Consider the following 27,016-nt stretch of genomic DNA (forward strand, 5'->3'; position numbering starts at 1 on the left):
ACTTAGTATTAATATACATGTGTACGCATTTTCAGTAAATACATCTCGCATATAAATACATCAAATTGTAAGTGATGCAGATACACGTGATAATGATATTTGTGCGTTTAAAGTGGCAAAAAAACTATATACAATTTATTTTGGCTTCAGTGTTACGTTCATTTGGTAACAGATTAAACTATATCGCATTGATGCTATGTAACAACAAGAAGAAGAATGTTAGAATTTCGTAGTGTTCTAAATTAATCTATTCATACATTTTGATATAACATCAAAGGTTATTTAATACTGATTTTATAGCTAGAGAAATCAGATGTTAAAGTTGAAACAGAGTTACGTACGTGAAAGAATTTACGTGTTGCATGTACAAGTATTTCAATGTATGCCATTCTTATAATGATTTTATTCAAATGTACTGTACGCATATCGGTTTATTTTAAAATAAAATGTCAGTGTATTATATCAACCTAATTATAACTATATAAGACTCAGAAATTATGCTCATAATTATCTCTAAGTAAAGGAATATTTCCATATTCTAACGTCAGCTTTATTAAATCTTAAAAAGTAATATTTAAAAAAAATTAAAAAACTGTATCGAAGCATATAATTTATATCTTCGGTACTTGAAAGGCTTTAGATTAGACTAGTAGATGGTGCACGCGCCCAAGTGAATGATACGTTGTCAGCTGAACGGCTTTCAACACCATTATTTATATCTTTCTTGGCCAATAGTATACGCTACTTCTTACTCGTAATAACAGTAGCTTTGTACTTGCTTCACGATCTTGATTGAAAGAAAACTAAAAATGATTCACTACCGAAAATTCTGTTCTTTATGTTGTTTTGTTACATCGTAAACATATTTTAACTTTTTATCTAACATGCGACAAGAGTACTTACTTTCGGAGTAATATGAGCGAGAAAATGGCCATTTTTATCAAGCAGTTGAACTGTTGTTTATGAATAAAAATATAACGAAAAACAATCTCTATAAAAATTTACAATCGCAGCCGTGACTTCCATAACCGCACAAGTTCAGCTGAAGAGATATTGAGAAATTCAATAAAAACTGAATTAGAAATATGAACTTGGAAATCATATTTTTTTTCATACTTACACTTTGCTGAATAACAAATGTCACTAACTATGAAAACAAAATGTTGCTTGTGATCGCTGAAAATTTTCTTTTTTAAAGGGGGACAGGGAGACAAGCATTTTCTATATTTTTTTGCCTTATCAAAATCGACGTTATCCGTTGTTTATGATCACATTACGGGAAAATGGCTAATTTGTTTGAAATGCATTTTGGAACATATTTATTACCTACCTCAAATTGGATCATATCATTTTCACTAAAGGGCATTTTTCACTAAGTGGGTAGGGAGTTCAACAATATAAGCTAAAAATAGATTATCTTACGGGTATTTATCATTACTTTTCATTGAAATAGTATCCTAAGGTGGAGGAAGGGGATTGAAATACTTTCCATAAACTTACTTTCCCCGTGCGAAGAACAGGCATTTCAGCTAGTCTACTATAAACAAATATTGTTGACTTCAAAACTTCTAAATATTTCTAGTAAATTCTTGCGGAATTCTAACTATTTTTGTTCTAAAATTTGAAGAAAACTATAAAAGTAATGGATTAATTACTACATCAACATCTAAAGTTTAATAGGTAAATGAATATAGCTCTAATATAACGTTATCTTTAAAATATTCACATTGGTTTATTGTTATTATCTTTCAGAAAGAAGAAAGAAAAAGGAAGTTGAAGCCCATTTAGAAAGTCGGTTTTTATCTGTTTCAATTCTGTTTAAGGTATTGCTGATCTTACAATTTCATAAATATCGCTTTACATATATCACTTTATAAATATAAACAGTGCGGTACTTGGACTGGCTTTTAATCGACTTTTTACATGTTAGTATTTTTAAAAGCTGCGGGCTACGGCAAAGAAATCTGTGCGACACTTGTAGCTCTGGAACTAAGCGTCCAAAAACTTCCTGCTGTACGTTTATGGTGACAATTCCAAATATGTCAAGATGGAAAAATGTGGACAGTTTGCAATACAAAGAAACAGAGGAACTCCTAGAACAACTACGGATACGATTATATTCACTATTTATTGCAGGATCTGAAGTCAAAACGGGAACCCTTAGAATACTTTATTCTAGCCATTTTGTTTTATTTCATCTCTAAAATAACAATTTTTGTCTCTAAGAAAACACCACGATTTTTACAATTAAAATTTTATTGTTTAAAGATTTAATTCATTCATTTCCTTACACTTGTAAGCTTTCTATTAGTAAAAATATTAATAAAATACATCTCACTTAGCGACCATCATAATCACCAAATCATCTACGAGGAAAATGAAGATTGAGTTTATAAACCTAGATATAGTGCTCAGCAATTTTTCTCTCGTCCTTCAGCAAGTACTGTGATTTTAATCCTAATTATTATACAGTTATATCAAAGACGGAAAAGAAGGTTACTTGGATGAGCAGTTAATTCCATTGATTTTTTTTTTTGCTTGCTTTGTCGGAGAAGAAAAGAAACTTGGTTTTCTTTCGTTATTATTATTATTATTATTACTACTACTTTGATCTTTCTTTTTACTGATTGTAAAATGAAATCTCTTTCCATAAGTAAGTAAGGTACGCAGTGACAGTAAATGTTTTCAGCCGTCGACCTCGATTCTCCTGATAGTGACCTCAATTTTGGACTTCTTTTGCAGCAAAGCAGCTGACAACGTCTTGCTGAACTGCTTTACTGGTTTGTTTGTCTGACAACAACGAAATGATGTATAATGTACTTTTGCGCTGCAGTAAGTTTTTACATGTGAAACCAACCTTGATTCCTCTTCATCATAATCGTCGTCCAAGAACATAACACTATTTACAAGAAGTTATACAACTCGGCTAACCTCATAGTTTACCTTTGCGTTTTATCTAACATGAACAAAGAAAATTAAACACAGAGGATATAATATATATTTTTACGTAATGATTACTTCGCCTTCCGATATCCTTGGATCCAATAGAATTTGAAGGACTTACACTATGTAATATTTGAAGAAGCCACAATTATTGTAGGCTGTGAAATCCTTTTGTCTGAGTGCTCTTCTCCCATTTACCTTATGTGCAGTAATTAGGTGGAGCTACTAACCAGTAAGCAGACATATAGTTTTCACTGATCTTCTCTATGGTTTAAAAGAGTGTGAATAAAGCATCAGGGAGCTAGAATCAATGTATTGATTGAAAATTAGGCTGTGAGATACAATACTACGAGTACAAGATTTAAGCAATAATAACTTCGTTATAAAGATATGTATTTGCTCAAGCCAATTAATGGACTAATATTTATCCTATGTAAAGTATTCTGACTTTTTACAGAGTCAAGAAGCAGACTTCGGCAGAGGTGACTGTGATTAGTAACTTCAAAATGTCGTGTCTGTTGTTTGAATCCGAGTTTGATTTATGACGGAAGGTTAAGAGATATGGATTGCATCATTTTAGACTGTAGATCTGCGCATCACAATAGCTTCGATACACACAATGGATCCCAAATAAACAAAAAGCACAGTTTCCCCACCAATAAGTTTAGTGATAAAAAAAAAAGAGAGAGACCTATTTCAACACTCAGTGTGAGATCCCCTTTCAATCCCACCATTTACAACAATCTAAAGGAACCCTCTGAGTTTTCTTTGACAAAGGAAATTTCGTAGGACTTTGCAAGCATCAATTATCTTGCATTGGTTTTGTTGTTATTATTGTCGTTATTAGTAGTAATTATGTTGTCAGAGTTTTAGTAGTAATTATGTATATATACACAGAGTGTTAATGAACTTCACCGAAAACCGTAACAGGTGAATCCTCACATCAAAATAAGAAAAAAACGTTCATAGGAACCTGTGAGCAAAAGTGCATAGTTTCAAAGCTAGGGCTGCCCAAAATCATGGGGAAGATAAATTTCAACACATGCTATTTCGAATTCACACGTTGCCGTGGTGAGAAACCGTGCAGCGGTGGTCTATATCAGTGTAAAGAAAACCATACATATGCAATCCAAAAATGAACATTCCATTAATGTGCAATGGCTGTGCAAGGGATGTCCAAAGAGGGCAAAAGGTAAACCTTGGCAGGAATGAACACAAGATACTTCGGCGGGAAGTCGGAAGTGTTAGGGACCACCAGCTTCACGGTTTCTAGTGTTCAGAATAAAGCGTACTTGGTTTATTTCATGTTTATACCATGACATATAAAAAAATGTAAAATATATCGTGACCAAAAAAAAAAATCTCAGAACACGAAGAACCATGGAGAAACTATGCGCTTTTCCACACAAGTCCAGATGAGCTTTTTCTCTTATTTATATATATTACTGTTCCATTGTGAAATACCTACTCGCAAATGACATACACAGATTTACATTGTTTTGTAGATTTAAAGATCTTCGACGCTCTTGCATTTGAAATAGAAATTAATTGCTTCTGTAAATTCAACTGACAAACGGAATTTTGCAGTGTAATAAAAAATAGCTTGATTATTATAAAATACAAAACGGTAACGTGAACCAATCTGGTCCACTAGAAGAATACTTTAAAATCCTATTGCCCTTATACAAATTGATAGTCTTTTGCTTTTTAAGTTAGTTTTCTATCAAACATGAGTGACATATATCTAGTTAATCAAGTTCTCATTACACTAAAGCCACAATCCGTCAACTATGGTGTAAAATTTTATAGATTTAGGAACGAAAGAAAAAAGTAAATTCACAAGAGTGTACATGAAAATTCAAAAGAGAATTCAACTTCAAGAACATTGTCATCATACCACAAGTGAATTCATTGTATCATAATCTGACTTTGTACTTTTGTTCTTACGATGAGTTTTGCTTCGGTCTGATGATTTCAAAAACAAAAATGATTATGTGCATTATATTTCTATGTAAGTTCGTCCATGACTCCCACATGAAAGGGGTCAAGGTGAAATTACATTTGCACTAAAGACACTCATGATATATATATATATATATATATATATATATATATATATATATATATATATATATATATATATATATATATATATATAAGAAGTTATTTTAAGCAAATTGCAAATCCTTTATTGTATTAGTCCAATACCAAGAAATACCGATGTTATATAATTTTTGACCTTCAAACTTTTATCAACGTAGGAAAAAAACAAAGGAACGCATTGAGATCTTGAAGTTTTTGTAATTTCTGCGTGCAGAGTGACTCTGGAAGTTTAAGGAAGAAGATGGTATTTTTTTTCTGAGAGGACAGCTATTAAAAGGATAGAAACAGAAATTGATAAAATTTTGGTCTGACAGAGAAAAATTGGTTTTCATTTAAAATCCTTTTAGTATGTAAGCATTAGACATTCACGCGTTTAATATTGCACAACATTCATCAAATTAGTAGATACTGTTGTTAGACATGGGTATTCTTTCTGCTAAGTGTCCAAGTTATTATCAGGAAATGATGTAAAAGGTTTGTTTAAAGTATTTTCCGAACCTCAGCGGTAGAAGTGCTCACCTCTAACGTGCAGAGTCCTTGATTGACCAGATCATGAGAGTATGTGTTGGATTTACTAAATTGTGTTCTGGAGTTTTCTTGGAGTTCACACATTTCCTCCCACTGTCTTCATTTCATCAATTGTCCATTATCACTCAATTCTATTTATCACCAATATACAGGATATAAAATATGTAACAGGTTCAAATTTATTTCATTTCACTTTATTCATTTGAAGCGACCAATTCTACTTAACGCATTGTCTGTTTATTATTATTATTATTATTATTATTATTATTATTATTATTATTATTATTATTATTATTATTATTATTATTTAAAAAACATGATTTTACCTCTATGATTCTTGTAGCACGAAAACCAACGAATTTGATCCTGTGTTGATTTCTCCCAAACCTTAATCAAAGTGCGGGAAATTTCAATAACTAATGTTGAAATGAAAGGGATAAGTTTTGGCTTTTGCAGTGATTTGGTGTTCAACTTGTTAGTTAAGAGTATTTTACGTTAGTTAATATTATCACTTTTCATAAAAATGGTAGGGAAAGAGAAATTACACAATATACCTGATAAAATTTCTTACTCCCATAAAATGTATACTGGATGACTTTTCAGTAGATATTTGTTTATATACGAGTACATATGTATATCAGTCAAAGTAGACATCATCTGGAACTTACGAACGCATTCGATTACTATGCAATTTTCAAAACACATATATAGAACAGATACATATAACATGAAATTAACGTTCTTAAGAATATTTGCTTAAGCTATGAGATTACGAGGTTTATCGAAAAAGTATCCGATCTTTGTTTTGGGGAAAATTACATGGCGTAGGTTGGCCAAATTTTGCATCATGAAAGAGGGGTCCATGATGTCTTTAGCCTGCAGATGGTACTTTCATTTGCATCTTCTGTAGTAGAGGAGTGGTTATGTTGTGTGCTCTTCTTGGTCTCGAAGCGGCTAAAAATGGTACAAACTTAGGTATAGGGATGTACGGATAGGGCGATCGTTGAAGTAACATTCGACTCCGTGGGCACATTCGATCCAGCCAAGGCCTGACAAAACTTGCAAAGACCCAGGGAAGATCGCTAGGCAAAATCAAACCAATCTTGACTGTGTTCTTCGATTGCCGAGACAATGAGTACGTACAGGAAGGACATATAGATATAAAGGACGTCTGTTCATACATTTCTCGTCGTCTACATGACGTATATTGTCCGAAATGACCAGATCTGTGGACTTCAAAGTCCCGAAGACTGTACCAAAATAATGATCTCATTCATGAAGCTTATATGGTTGTTCTTTTCATTGTGGTACAAGATTTCGATGTTTCAAGATTCCTACTTTCCGGTTGTAGTCTCCTTAGACTTTTGCCTCTTCCCAAAAATCAAAAGATACCAGAAAGTATCGAGTATCCGAGTAGAGATCTAGTGCAACGTAAAGGCTTGCATTTAACGATGAGGGGTTCTAGAGCTGTTTCCAGCTATAGAAAGGCGTGGAAGCAGGAGGGAACTAGTTTGAAGGGGATTAGAACGACGAAAACGTCAGGTAAGTGTATTGTTTTTTTCGGGACCATGGTCGGATATTTTTCCTACAGGGCTCGTACATCTTTCAATAATTTTAACTGTTGCCAGTAAATGTACCTTACAGGAAAAAACACAAACAATCGTTTAAATACTTACTTGAAGTTGGTATTTGCGCGCTGGCACTGCTGCCGATCAATGTTGCAACCTGGAAGAAAAAAATAAATATTATTTATAACACGAAATGAATTACTACACAAAGTGAAATAACACAATATATATGTAAATCTTGTATACAGTTTAAATGCATGAAAAATTACTACACTTACTATACTATCACATCACTGACTTGTCTTTTATTAATGAAGCATCATTCGCCAGAATTGTATTAATATCAGAATTTACACAATAGGCTACGGCTGTAAAATATTTAATGAACTAAGTTTGTAAGTTAAAAATAGGAGGTGGAAAGTAAACCGGAAAAATTTCGGTTGGTATAAGAAATATACTTATTTTTTGGAGTTACCCGAAAAAATTTGATAATACAGACTTTACATTCACTTCTGTTGATTATGCTATTTCATACAAATCAATTAATGACATCATAGATACAATATGATATAATTTAATTTAAAAGTTGAATATCTGGCAGGTCATGTAGCCAGAATGGAAGAAAGTAGGAACGATTTCAAATTTTTAACTGGAAATCAATCGGAAAACGAAAAAAATCTAATAAGAATGCAAAGTAGAAGCTGGATCCAGTTGGCTGAAGTCAATGAGAGCTTTGGTCAACGCGACATTGAACCTCCGAGTTCCATAGATCATAGAGTTAGTTAGTTATCTTCCCTGCGAAAACTGAGATAATAAGGTTTTGTTGATTATCTATTGTCTATTGAAGTTTCATATATCCCGGAACTTTTCAAGTTTACATGGAAGAGAACTTCAATTTTTGGCGTAATCGTTCTCATAAAAATGGAGGTGATCCACTCTGACTCTGTACTTTTTTCAATTATTGATGAACAGAATCATTTTGTTACTGATTCAGTTACAATATAACATCATTAATATATTTTTCTCTTTACTAAGGTTCTAAAAGAGAGTGATTATATATTTCAATTTCATATTCCAAAATTGTGGCCTATTTAGCACGTAAAAATGTTTTTGGACCTGAAAAATACTATAGCTGTCTACAAGTAGCAGAGGAAAGTGTCCGCGCCAATCATGATGCATTGCAAAGGTTAGCAAAGTTTTAAGCTGGAGGAATGCAGTGAGAGCAAGTGTCTTTACGGATTCAGAGTCATGGTAATGAACTATAGGCTAGAGAAACACCAGACCTCCACGAGGATTTATTGAATCATTTCAACCCGAAACGAAAAAATATTAACCACACATATACCCGGGAAACTTACACGAAACATCATAATTTATTTTTAAAGTTTATTTTTCATTATTAATTTTATTCCAGTATTGCCAAGTACGAAGTAAAACAGTTCACTAAACTGACTTACTAAATTTTAAATGAGCGTCTTTTGAAATATATCTTAAACAAATCATATGTATTTTAACTCTATATCCTATTTGGGGAATCCATTTCAAACATCATTTTCGTTCATCTATTTTTCTCTATTATGCCTCTAAAAGGACAATGTTTTGTAGCAGTCTCCTCAACATAATAAAAAGTTACAAAAATCGTGCAGGTTTGTGTTACTATCTATAAAAATATTAATTGTTAATACTTTTACCTTTTGTGTTAAGTTGCTTCGTAACCTTATCAATTTCTCTCTTTTTTTTTTTAGATAAATGAAGATTATAAAATAAATTTAAAAAAGACTGCGGAAGTATTTTCTATTAAATTTTTATCCCTTTTTTGTTATTCTATAGTGGTGGTAGTATTGTTGTTGCTTCTACTGCAAGCCGGACACAAATTTAAATTTGCACTTTTCTTCGTCTTCGCCCCGTCACTTGCCGGCACCAGCAAGCTATTCTGAAGACAATTCCTCCAGTTCAGCATGATTGGACACAAAATGTTGCCATGTCACGGCTGTGCAGGCTGTTAGTTAACTGGGCGAGTAAGCAATTCAGTTTAAAAAGATACAAGCAATAAACGAAATGGCATTTCTCAGTGTTATCAGCGAAAGGGCAAATAGAAGGGGCTATGCTCTCCTGGAAGTAATAACGTTGTAGATATAAGAGAAAAGTGCGAAATTTGCAATAAAAAGGCAGATCAATCCAACATTTTAGAAAGGGCAGATTTTTTCCATTTTTGGTAATATTGCATACAACTTTTGACTACGGAGACAACCCAATGGTATCCAGATAGAAATGGTGCATATATCTATACTCAAATATCTATACTATTGTATAATGGAGTAGAAGTGACTGAGTAGATTTGTCATCGTCCAGCCCATACTACGAGAGATAGAAACGTGAAATTCGGATAGAAGATTCTATTTGTTACGAAAACGAGACATGAGAAAGGAGTTTCTGAAACATGTGTCCTAAAAGGGATTGATTTCTCATGAATTCCCGAAGTTGGAGAAATGAAACTTAGCATACAGGTTCTTCATTAAAAGTAAAGAAAGACATATTTTAACTTTCTTGAATATATCATATCTAACGGGAGAAAAGGGGGACACGTTTCTATAATTCTCAGATTTCCCCTTCTTTGTTCAGAAAGATCCGAATGTAAGGATTCGCTTAAATTGAAGGTGTGAAATTCCGTATTTAGACTCTTAATTGAAAACAAGGGATTGTGTGGTTCAGCGTTATAAAAAATTCTGCTCATAAGGGGGGGGGAGTGGGAGATATTCACATTTCGCTATGCTGTTTCAGTTTTTTCAAAATATTCGCTCATACGAGAGTAAAGGAATTCTATAATATTCAAATTTCGATCTTATATTTAATTCATCTTACTCTTTCCGTGTAAAAAACTGTCTGTATTTTGCTTTCTCATTGCTCATTATGTAAGGCTGAACTTACACACTTCGTCAGAACTGACTCAGCTTACCCTTACAAAATTTAATGCGAAGGTACCACATGGTTCTGAAACATAAATGCTTAAGAGAGTCCCCATATAGTTTGCTTATAATTTCTCAAACTTCTTGAAGTAGGTTCAGTAGTTTTACAAGCTAAGTCGTTTCAAAAACTGTTTTGTCGCATCTTTGGCATGTTGATTAGTATTTACTTAACTTTATTTTCATTATGAATTATCAAAAGTTTCAATTTTATTGGTAGTTACATTTTTTCAATAGATAGCAAAGCTTACATCTAGATCCAATTAGACCGATATTTGTATAATTGCTTCTTACCATGCGCTTACGATCTGTTTTACTCGAGTGAACCATCATTGTTACTTAATATGTATGTATATCTTCTAAACGTTCATACTTGCGGGATATACTTTTATATGCATAATTATATGTTGCAAGTGTCCATGTTTAAGTAACCACTCAGGCTCTTTGAAACTTACATGTAAGACAGCTATGGAGAATCTGAAAATGAATATCGTCCACAGTGTTGATTGGCTTTGTTTTTCACTTACTTCTACTAGACATGGGCGATAAGTAGCAAAACGATTGATACAAAGGCACAACGTTAAAATAAAAAGAAGAGAATGTCCGCAAAAGTGAAAAAGTCGCCAACGAGAAAATCACTTATACAACATATAAATAAATTTGGTATGTTAGGAGAAAGTTTCTTTTTCAGTATTATAAAAAATATAAAGGGAGTCTAAAGGAACATATTGAAACATGATATCAGAAAGAATGTAGTCTAGACTACAACGTATAAAAGGGCTCACAAATTGATTCATGTAACTTCCTTTCGCCCATGATTATATATATATAACTTGTTGCGTTTTTTTAAAATTTCCGGTACATATATGTATATAAAATGTCGATTTGTGTGATAGAGAGCTTACAATCCTCTTCCTTAAATTGAAAAACACATAAATCAAAAGTTACAAAGCTATATAACTACGTGGAAGTGAAAGGTAAAAATGATATTAGTGATAGCAATCATGTATCAAAATCCGAGATTAGTGTACAGTGTGGTCATTACTTAAACTAAATTAATGTGTCTTTTTCAGCACTGAAGTTATATAAAGTGGGGATATAAATTGCAATACGATATATATTAAACTGTAAGAAGTGATTCCCCACAACAAAATCAAAAAAAAAAAAAACTTGCATTGACCTGGGGACAAAAGTGCATAGTTTCAGAGCTAGAGCCGTCCAAAAGCGTAGAAAAGTTACACTCCAACACATGTTATTTCCAAGATGAGAAACCATGCAGTGGTGGTCTACATCAGTTAAACGATGTCACACATATGCCACCTAAAAATGCATATTTCTATCATGTAAAATGGTGCGCAAAGAATTCCCAACAGGGCATAATTCCCAGATATGCTCTAAATTAAAAGTGAATCCAAAGTAAGGGAAAGTGACAGCAGTGAATATGTAATGTGTCGGTGAGAAGTCTGAAGTATAAGAGATCGCCAGTTTCATTGTTTCTCGAGTCCGGAATAACGTACACTGCAAGGATCTTATAAAATAGAGGATCTGCCCTTACAACAAAATCTTGAAGCCATACGTCACAGTTTCGCCACCCCTACTCTGCCCACTCCGCCCAATAAGATCGCAATGTTTTGAGCCAACAATCATGGTGGAAACGAAAGTAGCCAATCAGACGATGGCAGATACGAGAGTAGCTAATCAGACGTGCCAATGCTCGGTTGTTTTTTGGCTTCATCGATTTAATAGGATGAAGATACATATGGGCAGATCCTCTATTTATAACATCTTTGGTATACTGCGATATATTATTTCACTCTTACACGTTTAAAAATGCGAGATATATGTTTGTACGTTTATAAATGTGAAATATATCGTAAAACAATACATTGCAGCACGTTATTCCGAACGCAAGGAATCGGGGAATTGTCTGTCCCTTGTACTTCGAACTTTCCGCCAGCGCATTACTCACTCATTGTTGTTATGGTTTACTTTTCCACTTCGAGTCCATCTTTAATTTAGAACATATCTGAGAAATCTATTGGGAGCATGTCTGGGAAATATGCTCTGTAGGGAATCCCTTGCACACATTGAATATTGTTGAAATATGTAATTTTGAGAGTGGCGTATATGTAACTTCTTTTTACGCTAATATAGACCATTACTTCACGTTTTCTTCATGTTCAAAATAACGCGTGTTGAAGTGTAGCTTTACGACGGCATTACGTTTCAAACTCTTCACTTTTGCCACGGAATCATATTAACATATTTTTCTCTTGTTTTCATGCAAGAAATCACCTCTCATAGCGTCAGTATAGTTCATTAGCATCCTATATATATACATATGTCCAGACTGCGGATAAAACTCTTGTTCGCTAATTGCTATTAACAGATCTCTAATGAACGGAGCTGAATGTTGAAAATTAGCATATTAACTGTAAACTATTAATGCCATCTCAGTGGTAAATTATAAGTTTATGCTTAAGTTTACCAATCGGAACAATTATAAGATACAGAGTCATGTGATGTGAAATGAAATATAATATTTGTTAATATTTGTTATTTTTTTCTCTATTTATCAAAGACCATTAAAACTAAAACTTCTTTATGATATATATATATATATATATATATATATATATATATATATTAATAATATTAATATTGTGATATTCATTTTAGCGTGTCATCAGTAAAGAACAGCAAGCAAATTTAAAATTAAAAGTGCTTATATGATTGATGGGAAAAGGTTTGAGATTAACTACATCCTAAAGTTGCGATATGATGAGCAAAAGCTCAATTTTTAGCTGAAAAATCTTGGTCTCGTATTGCTGTAAAGTACAACTAAACTCTAAATAGGTCCTGGTTAGCTACATTATATATAGCGTATTAGGCTGAAGTGAAGCACGAAGTCTCCAGTTTGGGCACATTACACTACCTTATATCAAAAATCATGTACACTTTTACGAAGGGACTGAAATCTTCACCATCAACTTTTGTATTAAAAGAAGAGAAGGAACTGCATTGAATTTTATCTATCTTCAATAGATGATGGTATACGAATGTCAATAAATTCAAAATTTCATAGTTTATAAGTTAAAAAAGGCTTTTTTTTAATGGAGAACTATCTCCCTTTTAATTTTTCAAACTGATTGATCATTGTTTTATATTTCCTTTCAGCATCGATGCTTTATGAACCTGTATTTTAATGTGGAATTCGAACATTACTTTCATTGAAAATTGTAATTATATTTACACGAATATATATAGGCAAACTTTAGCTGGTAATTTCTCAATTTTTACTAAAACAAAGATGGTCTGCTACGATTTTCAAGTTTTCATGTACGAATAGTGATCGAATTGGAGCCAGTATGGTATACTGGTTGCAAATTAAGATGCCAAAAATCGTACCACTTATAGAAAATTAAAACAAACTCTACTATGTTGCAGTAATGTTCAAGTAAACTTTTATTCATAATTAATACTGTACCAAGTGGATTGAAAAAGATAGGTTTTAACGAACAATATTTATACACGAACACCTAATTTGATTTTACTTCCTTCTGAAACGTTTTCAGCATATCGGTAATGAAAACTTCGAACACTCTGTATCCGTCAATACAATACTCAAAACTCAGGTCTATAACGAGTCATTTATTTGTGCATTGAGTTTCGTTTGTTTTTTAAATGTTCTAATGTCTAATCATTGTAATAAGTGAAACAGATTCTAAGTCTAAAGTTAACAATATTTGGTAGAAGGACCTACGGATTCAGAGAGAGAGGAAATGTAGTCTCAAGTGCTATGTCTACATAAATTTTCTTCCTTCATTTTTCATTCCTGCGTAAGATACTATCACGTGATTCCAAACTGGTTTCCCTCCTCCTTTTTCCAAGTAACGGGGCCAAAACTACTTTCCTTTGCTCTGCACATATATACATACATGCATGCATTATATGAGGTTCTCGCAATGTTGCCAGTTTAATAAAAATATATGTTAAGATTAATATTCAGATATTAACAATAATTTCGAAAATGACAAATTAGTGTAAATTTTAGACACTGCATTTGAGTTTTTCTATTTTATTTTTCTTATTTACTTTTTTTTATTAATTTTATTTTAATTCAAACTACAGAAAAACCTTAAAAATAAGATGATACTTCGATTTCATGTAACAAATTTGTGATTCGCATCAAGTCGATTAACTTTCGTTTCCATGTGTATTATTTTGGTTTCGATCTCCAGAGGGGAAGCCTATTATCTATACGTCATACAACCTCGGTACCAAGATGGACCATTACATCCTAATTACACAAGAAAACAATAAATCTTTGTTACACCAAAAAAAAAAAAAAAATTAGAAGCACTTCTTATTTTGTGAACAATACTTGTGAGAAGGCAACGATAAATGCAAGTTAATGATATAACGTCGAAAAACACGATAATCCCATCGAATTTATCTTTTTCTATATGAAATGACAAACCATATCCCATAAAAGGGTATAGCTGGCCAGATGACGTGACTTTAATTGAGTAATATGTGAGTAATATGTGATAAAGCTAACTATGACTTTAAATTTCTATCATTGAGTGATGTTTTGCCAAAAGTGTTGTCTTACTACTAGTACTAATGGTAGTAGTAGTAGCATTTCGGCAATTACACGTTAGACTAAACTGAACTATTTTATAGTTAAATAGCTCCATTTTGGCTATATGATTACCGTACGCGTCTTTGGAGTAAGATACTCGGGTTTCATACACGGTAATAAATTATGTGATTCAGATTCCACGTTAAGCTGTAAGTCCATGTTTTGTATAGTCTCAGTGCTGAAAGAGCCTCAAAATTCTACTCCAATCCAATATTTTACGGCTGTATGTTACAGTATTTTAAATGTCTCTGTGTAGTAGATAAAGCTTTTCGATGGCAACACTTAACTCCTGCAAATTTCATATACAAGAATTGTTGACGGTCGCCGGGGTTTCTCTCAACCACACGTACTTGCTCTCTTCCATTCTCTCTCTCTCTAAGTGCAATACATGTTTACATGTAGGTAGCATGCGGAGTAAGAAATATATCAGTTCTTAGCGTTCCACGCAGCTCTTGATGGATTAGTCATAGTCCAGTTTTGTTATAATGTGGTCAAAGCAATTACTGGTCTATACAAAGCATTTTAAAAGAGCAAGAATACTCTACGAAAGAAATAAAAAGAGAACTTGTTTTACTGTGCTTGATTCTGAATTGCTTACAAAAAAAAAAGACGTTAATATTATATATTGCACCCGTCATTTCCCTAGTTAATAATCAATCGATTGCTCAACTGTGAAACTTTATATCTGATATTGCCTCCACCCTGAAGGTCAAGGATAATCAAATTGACTACGAAGAGAAATTATAAGACAGTAACTTTTCTGTCATTACATTTTCAATAGACCAGCGCTTCCCAACCGGTGTGCCGTGAATGGGCCGCTGGTGTGCCGCGAGTAAATTGAAACAAAATCATTAATTCTATAGCAATTAAATTGCAGGACTTAGGAAAAAATGTATATTTGTATTTCACATTACTATGAACTTCTAATATGAATCTACAATTTTAAGTTTCATACCGCGTTACTTTTCTGTACATTTTTAATATTGAAAAAGGTATTTGTTATCATTGTTATGACGTTATGACCATTTTTGCTTCCCTTTCGACAAAATAAACATGCATACGAATTACCTACATTTGTGTTTTAAAAGTAAAAGAGATTTGTTTGTTCGTTCGTTATTTAGTGACCTTCCTTGTTAGTGAAAGTTTGGATGTAGTTTTCGAAAAAGAAAGCGTATTTTTAAAAACCTAAGTCTAATATTTCATTGCAATTGTTTTCTATTTTTTTAAATTAGAATGAAAAATAAGCATAATGATTTACCATGGTGGAAAACCAGTGATCGAGCTTTCTTCTCTGTGAGGTGATCAGTAATCAGAGAAAAAGAAGATACTATGGTATTTTATATTTAAATATAATAAAATCTATGAGGGTGCCGCGAGAATTCAAGTTACACCCATAGTGTGCCGCAAGTTGAAAAAGGTTGGGAAACGCTGCAGCTATATATATAATTTATTTTATTTGCATAAATTTTGTAACATACTCTAAAAACAAATATTTAACTTTAAAGGTTAAAATTGAACTCCTAATTATGAGAAAAGCAACCATGTCCTACAAAATATCCCATGATAGGGTAAAGAAGAATCTTTAAAGTTGCAAGTTCTAACTAATGAGGTTTGAAGTTACTAATGCTGAATTTGAAATATTCATTTAAAATAATTTTGGTTTGTTTACTTTATATATATATATATATATATATTCGCACTCCCCAGAACACTACTGTCGTAACTTAAAATAGGTTTTTAATTGCTACATAATTTTTAATGTGTAATAATTGTCAATTTTATTTATCTAAAAGAAAGTTTTCTCTACAGTAATTAATATTATACATGTTGAAATAAAGTTACAATTCCCAAAAAACGGAGGTAATCAAGTTTCCTAGATACAAATATTCTTTCTTATAGTAAAATTGACATTTTAAAGTTATGATCGTCTTATTCTGGGGGGTGTCTTTTGTATTAAATGTTTGAAAATATTAAAAATTTTAAAATATATACATATGATGGAAAATCTTAAATATATACATATGTTATAATAATAATACTTTCAAATATTATAAAATTTGAAACTGTCTTAGTCTTCTGGAAACAGACGGACATTAAGAGGGAGAAAAAATAGATATAGTTAGTGTGGATTAAAAGCTTCAATTTCATATGGACTATAAACATATTTCCGTTCTATATCTCGGGTTTACGAAGCTTGGTACGGAGGACGGTAATGGCATACAATAATTGAATGTAAAAGACAGATACATTAATGCTGATGTAACAATGGAAACTTGCTGACGCTTAGTAAAGTTGTAATATATAATTAATCGGAAACTTCATAAGGATATCGATTGGTTGTTGTTAGTAGTGTTTTTATCTTTATGGTTGATTGATTGATTGACTGACTAAAATGACTTTGCAGTATCAAAAGGCATTTGAAACGAAACCTGCTCCTTAAAGTGGGATCTGAACATAGGTGTAATTACGGGGGACCAGGCCCCCTAGAATACCATTGAACAACAGGCTGAAACTATCAATTTTCAAAAGTAAGGAACCATAACCTCGCTAACAAGATATCCTAGATACGCCAGTAGATCTGAATCACTACTCAAGTTTGTATCTGAATCAAATAATCCCAACGAGAATCGAACCCAGGAAGGATCACGTAAAGAGAGAGAATACACATTAGCCATTCGCCCAGACAAGATCATTTATCTTTATTATTGTTATTGCAGTGATAACAAAAAAGGAAAGAAATGAATCGAAAAAGGTAATCATTACACAAAGAACAAACACCGTAAACCGTGCACGGGTAAATAAAACAGAGAAGATTCAAGCATTATAGGAGGTGGGACAAGAATAAAGAAAATAAAAAATGAAAGTAAAACATAAAACAAAATGAATAATATTGTGTAAAGTAAAGAGAACACATCTAAAATGTGAAGACTTGTTTAACCTGCCGCTGTCAACAGCGCTTAACGTTGCTGATGCGAAAGTAACAATGTCATTTTAAATGTCTTTTCAAGTGTGCAAATCTCTTAATACACATGTAGCAATGGAACATTTCTAACTGTTAATGTAGTTTTTTTAAACGCATTAATTCCTTTTGTGATATAGAAATAATAAAGTGAATGTAGGCTCAAAACGTTATATAACAATATATATATATATATATATATATATATATATATATATATATATATATATATATATATATACAAAAAATCATTAATACGACTCCTTTAAAAAAGTTAGGAAAATAACGTAAAGTAAATGTAAACATTTCTTTTTGATATCAATGAACCGTTACGGTTTTCGTAGAAGTACAAATCCTGTTATATATATTGAATACTAACTCTTATTAAATTGTTCTTGTATAATTTACATAACTAGTTAGATATGTTGAGAAATATTTCTTTTTTTAAAAAAAATGTATTTACCTATTTCAAAATATTTTTGCATGCAAATCATATCTACCTTTATATTTATATCTCTCTATAGTACCTCTTAAGAACGTAATTTACATTAGATAAAGTGGTACTTGTAAAAAATGGTTGTACTTAATTGTGGAATAAATGTAAATGGACGTGTTTACAATTTACCTAAATCCTTGGATTCGACCCTATATTGCGTGCATACTCAAAAACTATATACTAGGGACAGTCAAAAAGTTCCCAGAATGGTGTTACAGTTTCGATATTAGCGATCGAATCATAATGAATCTTGTAGAGTACAGTCCTTACGTTACCTAATTATGAATTTTACAATTGTGAACAGATCATAGCAGGCAGTGCATGAGTAGCGTAGTTGAACGGAGGAGTGTGTGATGATCAGTTATGGGGTGTTTACACTTGGTCGATTTAGTCGCACGGCTAAATCGACTCGTTGCATTTGCGACTAAATCGAAGCAACTAGGCCGAATCAGATCGATGGATGTGTTCAATTGTTTCAACCGAAATTGAATGCTGCTTGTCGACTCGCTCTCCTCTGGTCGATTCGAAATCGACTGGCAATTTTAAAGATGTCCAAGCAAGCAGTAATTGGTACAATTTGCGGTGTTATAGCAGAAGAAAATAGAACGTCTTTCAATTCAGTTGCCAGTCGATTAGTCGCCTTCGATCAACAAGCGATTAAATTGAAGTCCCGTTTACACGGTCGATTAAGTTGAAAGTGACGTCAATTCAACTGAATCGAACGCAAATCGATTAAGTGTAAACGCCCCATTAGAGCAATGTCGCAGTTCAATCAACGCCCCAAAACATCAAATTCATATGCAAAATGGGGAAATGTGCTTCGATAGCATTAAAAGCAGCTTACAGTGATAGTGCTTTAAGGAAACAGCACCGGTAACCACCTCGCAACCGTAGAAAAGATCAAAACCAACGCGACGGTTGAACTCCGGAAGATACCAAACGAGGAATTTCGTCGATATTTCCAGCAATGGCAGTAGAGGTGAAGCAGATGTGTGTGTGTGTTCCCAAGGTGACTACTTTAAAGGCGATTAAGTAAATATGTGCTTATATTGTTATAATAAAGAGCTACAACAAAATTCTGGGTACTTTTTGACTTCTCCTCGTACAAGCAATTTGTCTAATAGGGATAGTACATCTATAATACAATTGTTACTAAATTACTCGGGTCATTATTACTAAATTCAAGACTGGATGTGGATGCTTCTGATCCATGATACTTTTAGAATAATTTAAATTAAATCGACAAATATTCCAATACCTTAAAACTACACACTGTGGTCCTGAAATAACTACTTTACTCAATATTCATATACACTAGATGTTTATAATGTTATAGCTTATCTACGCCTGCATTATTGTACTGAACCGTCCGTACAATCCTGAACCGTCTTTCTTCATGACGTATTGAAAGTAACCTTCTGATATATGGACAATATAATTAACTGTTTTCCTCAACTGTGCCACGCCCATTTATTAAAAGCTGTTGCCAAATAACGACTAACTTCCTGCCGCCCTCAATTCTCTTCGTATTTTTTTCTTCCACCATTAACACATGGGGTGAACAGAATGGATGTGTATTGTATTTTATCTTTTATTTTTATTTTTTATTTTACTTTTACGTCCCACAATTATATCCTTAGGCTAAGGGAGACAATGAAAAGTGAATAATGACAATGAAATGAATGGAGAAAGAACAATACTTAACACTCACACCCTGAGCGAGGTTCAAATGAGGAAAAATACAGGACCTTCAATTTCCAATCTAATGTCTATAAAGACCTCCCAACCATGCCACCGACTTGATAGACTATTCTGAAGTACGTAGTTTCATATATTACGCTTTAATTTGCACGTAACCATATTTATCTATTCATACACAAATGACATTTTCTATGATAATTTAAATAAGTTAGTTCTATAACTATATATTGGTTATGCTGTAATTTTATGGCAGAACTAAAACTAGTGTTGCCCACTAGATGAGAAATTTCTCGTCTCTAATCGGAAACTAGATAAGAATAAAAATTTCAAATTCGAGACGAGACAAAAAAAAAATGAAATTTTCACCATTAGAGAGGAGAATCGAAAGTCTAGGTAATACTCGAAGACTGTTCTAGTGTTATACAGGTATGATTCATATTAATATAAATATATTAAGTGATTGTGTGAACATAATGAGAAGCATTTATCAGCGTTAGAGATACGCTTTTTTTATAGTTTAACATCCCACGATTATCTATGAGGCTGAGCGAGACGTTCGAGATAACGCAAGCCACTAAATTTACACCAATAAAACATATGATTTGAATTAGGGATGGCTACAATTTTCCGGAATTGGAAATTTCACTTTTTGGATTTCGAAAAAATCGGATTTTTTCCGAAATCCGGAATTTTTCTGATTTACGAAATTTTCTAAATTCCGGAATTTTTCTGACGTCCGAAATTTTTCGGAATTTTTCTGAATTTCGGAATCTTTTTGAATTCCGGATTTTTTCCGAAATTCGGGATGTTTTTGAGTTCCAGAATTTTCTAAGTTCCAAAATATGTCCGATTTTACTTTCCGGATTCCGGAAAGCAAAACTTCCGTAATTGGTCATCCCTAGTTTGAATGTTGCTACATCAAACCCTTCACTGGTCTCGTGAAGCACAAGTATTCTGATATCTTCTAGATAAAATTAAGAAAAAATCAGGGCATAAACTTTGTACATAAATTTATAAAATGAGACGAGAAAAATTTGGAGACGAGACAAGAAGAGCTTTTCAGAGAACCGAGACGAGACGAGAAAGAATTCTTCAAAAATCGAGACGAGACGAGAAAACTTGTTTCTCGTCTCCTGAACAACACTAACTAAAACATATTTCCAACAAAAAAACTATTGACGATATTTACTATGATACCGGTATTCCCAATGGAAATTACAGAGCCCCACACACAAAATAAATAAATAAATAAAAGTAATGCGCACCGGGCCCCAGGGTATGGATTTGATGTACTTTGTTACATAGAATCCAAACTTCGAAGCCCCGGGACGATCGATCGTGTCATTTTTTTGTTATAGGCAAAAAATTTGAGTGATTTTGGGTAAGGAAGATACAGGTAACAGAGCTACATGAAAAACTAGAAGTTCTGTTCAGCGGACCCCTAAGGTATGGATTCGATGTATTGTGTTACATAGAATCCAAATTTCGAAACCCCAGAACGATTGACCTTGCCAATTCTTTGTTTTTGGCGAAAATTTAGAGCGATTTTGGATAAGAAGTACACTCGTTTTTCAGCCATAAAACAAAATTGACACGGTCAATCGTCCTAGGGTTTCGAAATTTGGATTCTATGTAACAAAATACATCGAATCCATACCCTGGGGATCCGCTGAACAAAACTTTTTTGTATGGCTGTGTTACGTGTATCCTCCCTATCTAAAATCACTCAAATGTTTTGCCCATAACAAAAAATTGACACGGTCTATCGTCCTGGGATATCGAAATTTGGATTCTGTATAACAAAATACATCGAATCCATACTCTGGGGTTCGCGATTTTTTTTTTTTTTTTTTTTTTTTTTTTGCTATGTTACATTTATCTTCCCTATCCAAAATTGCTGAAGTTTTTCGCCTATATAAAAATGGCAAGGTCAATCGTTCTGGGGTTTCGAAATTTGAATTCTGTATAACAAAATACATCGAATACATACCCTGGGGTCCGGCGCACAGAACTATTATTATTATTATTATTATTATTATTATTATTATTATTATTATTATTATTATTATTATTATTATTGCGCGCGTGTGTGTGTGTGTGTGTGTGCCTGTATTATCAAATCTCATAAATAGTAATATATGTAAATAATGAGTACGATCCAATCGCACTATTTGGTTTAATAATCTACCTACAAATGAACCTGAACACATTCTACTTTTCCAATGAGTTGTTTATGAAGTTTTATTATTTTTCCTTTCCATTCGACTTTTATTTTTCCCTAAATATGCGCACTTTTTCTTTTATAGATACATAATATTTTATGCCATCATCATAATCTATATAGTACAGTATTAATTTCTTCCGAAAAGAAAGAATCGTTTGTATTCTTGAACAAAATCGGAAAAGTGGAACGTGGAATTATTCTCTTTTTTTCCACATAAATGGCCTAGAAAGTGCGCCTTCTTTCTTTCCTTTTCCGAAGTTTCTTTTTAAAGTGACAACAATTACACTTTTCCGACACTTGACATGCCTACACACTTTTTCTTCTTCCTCTTCTTCTTCTTTTTACATTTCTTTTCTCTCTCTCAAGGTCATCAGAACTCACGCCACCATTATCAAAACGAGAGAAAAACGTGAAAAATTAAACGAAGATTATGTAGAAAAATTATTTGTCCATCTGCACTGAACTTCCTATCAAAAGCTGATTTTACTTTAATAAAAGTAGGTACTACAGAATGGTAGGAAAGTGTATTTATTATTATAAATTGAGCTATTAGTGATATACACTCAAGAAAGTTATTAGCATAGATAAGGAATTGTGCTGAAATTATTAAGGATAAAGAAAGTTTGAAAGTATTTCAAAAAACGTAAGTTAATGCGATGACCGCTTCTCCTACTTCCTCCGTTTTTTCTTTAAAAAGAAGAAAAATCACATATCTGGTTTCTATCTTTACTTGTGTAATAGTGACAATGTAATTGATTCTCTTAAACATTCAGAGGGAAATAATATGAAAAGGGAGTGACAACATAATCTGCCTAAAACAAAAATAAATAAATAAATAAATAATAAAAGTATGTATAATAGATAAGTGAAAACAAGACTCTTTTATACAGCTTGAAGAAAGAAAGAAAAATTCATCCTTGTAGGTGGCCTAAAACCTACAAAATATGTTGGTAGTATTCTTTTTCATTTTTTTCTGGTATGACAGGATTTTAGCTCTTTTGCTTTCTTTCTTTATAAGCAAAAGGAAAAGTACTTTTTAAAAACAAAGTATGTATGCATTTTCGAAAGAAAAAAAAAGTATTTTGAAAATGTGGAGCTGTAGTAAATATGAAGCTATAAGAGAAGCAAGTTGCGCAAGGAATACATTTTCAAGTCCATTGACAATATAGGTAAACTCAAGAAATCGAGGATTGGAAACATTTCAGAAATTACTGGTAATATATACAAATACTTGTGGTAACCGAAAATTTGTCAAGTTGAAAATCCTTTTTTTTTTTTTTTCTGCTTGTGCCTCAATACATACATATGCAGTTAATTTCTTCGTTTCATTGTAAAATCTTAGCTTTTTTACTTAAGACATGCTTCAGTGACTTATTTGCTCATTTCAGAGCTTTGTCTAGATCCACTGTCACTATACGGAGCCAAAAAAACTAGCAGGACTATTTTACACAACAAAATATGTTACATGACGCATACCAATATTTCAAATCTTCGTTTAAAGCACTTTTATTCTATTTAGCATACAGGAATCTGATCTTCTTTATTCACTCTATTATTTTCAAGACATTACAGATATGTTTAGCTAGAACATGATTTATATTTCGGTGTGTGTATTCGTAGGTTCAATGACTACTGGTACCATGGACGCTCGAAGGGAGGGCAGGGTGGGCCCGGCCCCCTCTGGCTCACGAAAATGTATACGTAATATAGCAAACCACGTATATTAAATACCAGACGTAATATAGCAACCATAGAGATGGACCCCTCCCTAGAAAATTTTCTTCGGGCGCCCCTGACTGGTACCTTAGAATATAACACCTTAAATATGCCAGAAACTCGACAAGAATCCGAGTACTAATTTGAATCCTACTTCGAGTTTTGTCTTTATGACTGTTTTCATACACGAATGTAATTTAAATGACATTTCATACAATTCACTTCTGTGAGATAACGTGATATATTAATTGTTTAACTTTGCACAGTGATTTATTTTTTAAAAGGTAACATTGATTCAATATGTTTGTTGTTGCTTTTATTGATCTTTATTTATTTATTTATTTATTTATTTTTGGGAAACATCTCCCAATACTCAAATATTCGATTATACAGATAATACAAATCTGATTATATAGACGATATTTTCATAATTTTATTATTAGTTTTATATATACTATTTATTTTTGCATACATACTTGTGACTCATTATTCTCCTTGTTGTGAATTAGAATTAACATTTCGTTCATCACGTATGAAAATATGATTATTCCTCACGTGTAAGTCCCAGATGTAAGAGCTACACTATAATTGTATAGAATAGAAGTTTGCTTTGTATCAACATTGGTTTTCACCTGAGCTCCTGCGCTTTTTATTATAGAGAACGTGAGAACAACTGACTGGCCAGTAGCGAAAAAGATTTCACAATACTTGACTGACGATATTGTGTTGATGATGTAATAAGCTTTATACGATTAGGCAAATATATATATACGCTGTAAGTGTCAATGGTAAGTAAGCTGCACACACGTTCTATCACGTTTGTTTCTCTTTTATTCTGAACGTGATAATGTTTAAAGTATTCTAATGTATTCTGTACTCTCTCTCTCACACTTCATCTACGTGAAACATGTTGGTATGTAATTGTATAAATGGGTGATCAATGGCCCTTGAAGATGGCATCCGAATACTAAGTTTTAGGTACGTATGTCAGGATCTTTCCTTCAATTATTCTTTACTTCTTTGAGATCACAATCTATTTTACAGGTAATCATGAAAAATTCAAGGTCCAATGTTCAGTCGTTTAGTTGTTCCTCTTCCTTTTCTCATCCCGTCTTAATATCCTCCTTTATACCCACCCACCTATCTCCGCACCCACCTACTATACATATTATCAATACTTGATATATCAAGCTCTGAATATCATCGCCAGTAAATGCGTTTCAACACACGACCAAAATTACCATTACTAAACTTCAAAATAAAATAAAATTCCTGAATTTTGACTGCATCAACTGCTATGGCCAGCCAGGTGACTTTTAGTTTGTTTATTTGTGGTGAGGACATTGTCTCAAATCACTGTTAGTTCTCGCTCTCCAGTCTGAAGTTTTCTACATCTTCATTCATAGTTCCCCAACTGTCTCATGTTGGTGAGTCATCACTGAGTTCTGTAAAAACCTTAGTGTTTTATTAATTTATTGTTTTTGCATACACAAAATAAGATAGACATGATTACTGATGTTTATCTAATAGAGCTAGACCATCTCTAATTCTGAAGTGACCTTTTTTAACAATTAACCCCACAGAGTTTTTTCTTTACAGTTTCAGTTCGCATATGAAAACTTCTCATTTCTATGGCAAAATTTTGTTTAAGTAAAATTCAAACTATCAATTTTGAACGTCTGTAGGAAATTGCATCAAGTCAAATAATGAAGATGTAAATTACAATTATTCTGGCCGCGACACGTGAGCCTTTGTCGTGGACTAATACGGTTTGCATAGTTTGCTTTATGTTCCTTACCATTTCGTTGTTCATCACAATTCATTTTCATTATTATATGTCTCCTTGACAGAAAGAAATCTTTAATATCTATTTAATATGTTATGATACTTCCCATTACAGTACTATATTAATACTTCGTAGTTTACACACACATAATCATGAAAAATTTTGCATACTCTTTCGTGTATTTATGCAGTCCATGTGTTTAATCTGCCCTCTGGCTGACATATGCATGGGGATAGGAAATACTTGTCCACCTGGTTGGTCGTCAAACTTCTTGTAGAGTTGAGAAACAACCATTAAATATAAAATGTCATGGCCTCATTGTGACCTCTGTGCAGTCTATTAGGGTAACTAGGTTAATATACACATTCAGTTAAAAGAATGTATCTAGATATAGTACTAATGCTGATATATCAATTATACGATTAAAATTAAATCACTAAGTTGCTAAAATATGTAATGCAATGTACAAAAGATTTTAACTACTATTTTAAATTGGTTGGTGAGTTTTGGATTTTAACGCAATAGCAGAGTCAGAAGGGTTGTTTGGAGAGGGTCGTTTGAAGGATTATTCTGTTTATATCAAAACAGAATAATGTAGTGAAATATTAGTCAGTTTAAGGCCTTTCAACTAAATTATTAAACTAGTATTAGAGGGAAAGAGACATGTAGGTCTTTAGAACAATCAGTTTAGAACAAAATGGACAACAATTAGGAAGCGGTCGCCCTCATCGCCTTCCCTATGAATCTGCCACTGCTTCAACGTCTCTTTTCAGAACCGAGACTGTACGCTTTGCCTTCACAATACAAACAATAGCACATATTAAGGTAGTTTTAATAAAATCACTTGCTTTCAGACTTATCATAATAATTATTATTATCCATAGCGCTGTTGTCCATAAATGGTTGTGGCCGGCCAGATGTCCCGTCCAACTAGGTATTGCGTTGTCAGCACATAGATTCTCAGCGTTTCTATTTCTATCTTCTTTAGTCGTCTTCAAAATGTTTATTCTTCCCTGCTGGTCTTAGTGGCTATAGCGCGCGCCTCTGGTGCACATGGTCCCAAGTTCGATTCTCGATGAGAGAGCATTGAATTCATGATCCAGGTTATACATAGCCTCGGTGCTCTAAAAAGACATTAAGATTCAATAAAGTTATTTTCATACTAATAGCCACTGAAATTTCTGCTAACCTGCAATGAATATTATGCATGAAATTTCATTTTTTATTTTTTTATTTTTTATTTTTTATTTTATTTTATTTTTTTTATTTTATTTTTTTTTTTTTTTTTTTTGTGCGTGGTTGTGAATACTATAGCAGTAAGTGAGTACTAAACAGTTCATATTACTCAAGCAGGGATGGCAGTAAAATATGGAGAAAAACGCGT

General features: G+C 32.7%; 1 protein-coding gene across 2 annotated transcripts in view; it reads right to left on the bottom strand.

Moving 5' to 3' along the window:
• Positions 1–27,016, bottom strand: part of pio (zona pellucida domain-containing protein piopio) — a 254,041-nt gene that overhangs the window by 84,416 nt on the left and 142,609 nt on the right. For both annotated transcript variants that reach the window (XM_081736236.1, XM_081736235.1), the window contains exon 3: positions 7,251–7,299. In XM_081736236.1, coding sequence (XP_081592362.1) covers positions 7,251–7,299 — 49 coding nt within the window. The remainder of the gene's footprint in view (positions 1–7,250; positions 7,300–27,016) is intronic.

Source organism: Thermobia domestica, chromosome 13 (genome assembly GCF_964235325.1).
Source record: "Thermobia domestica chromosome 13, izTheDome1.hap1.1, whole genome shotgun sequence".
In the NCBI taxonomy this organism is placed as follows: Eukaryota; Metazoa; Arthropoda; class Insecta; order Zygentoma; family Lepismatidae; genus Thermobia; species Thermobia domestica.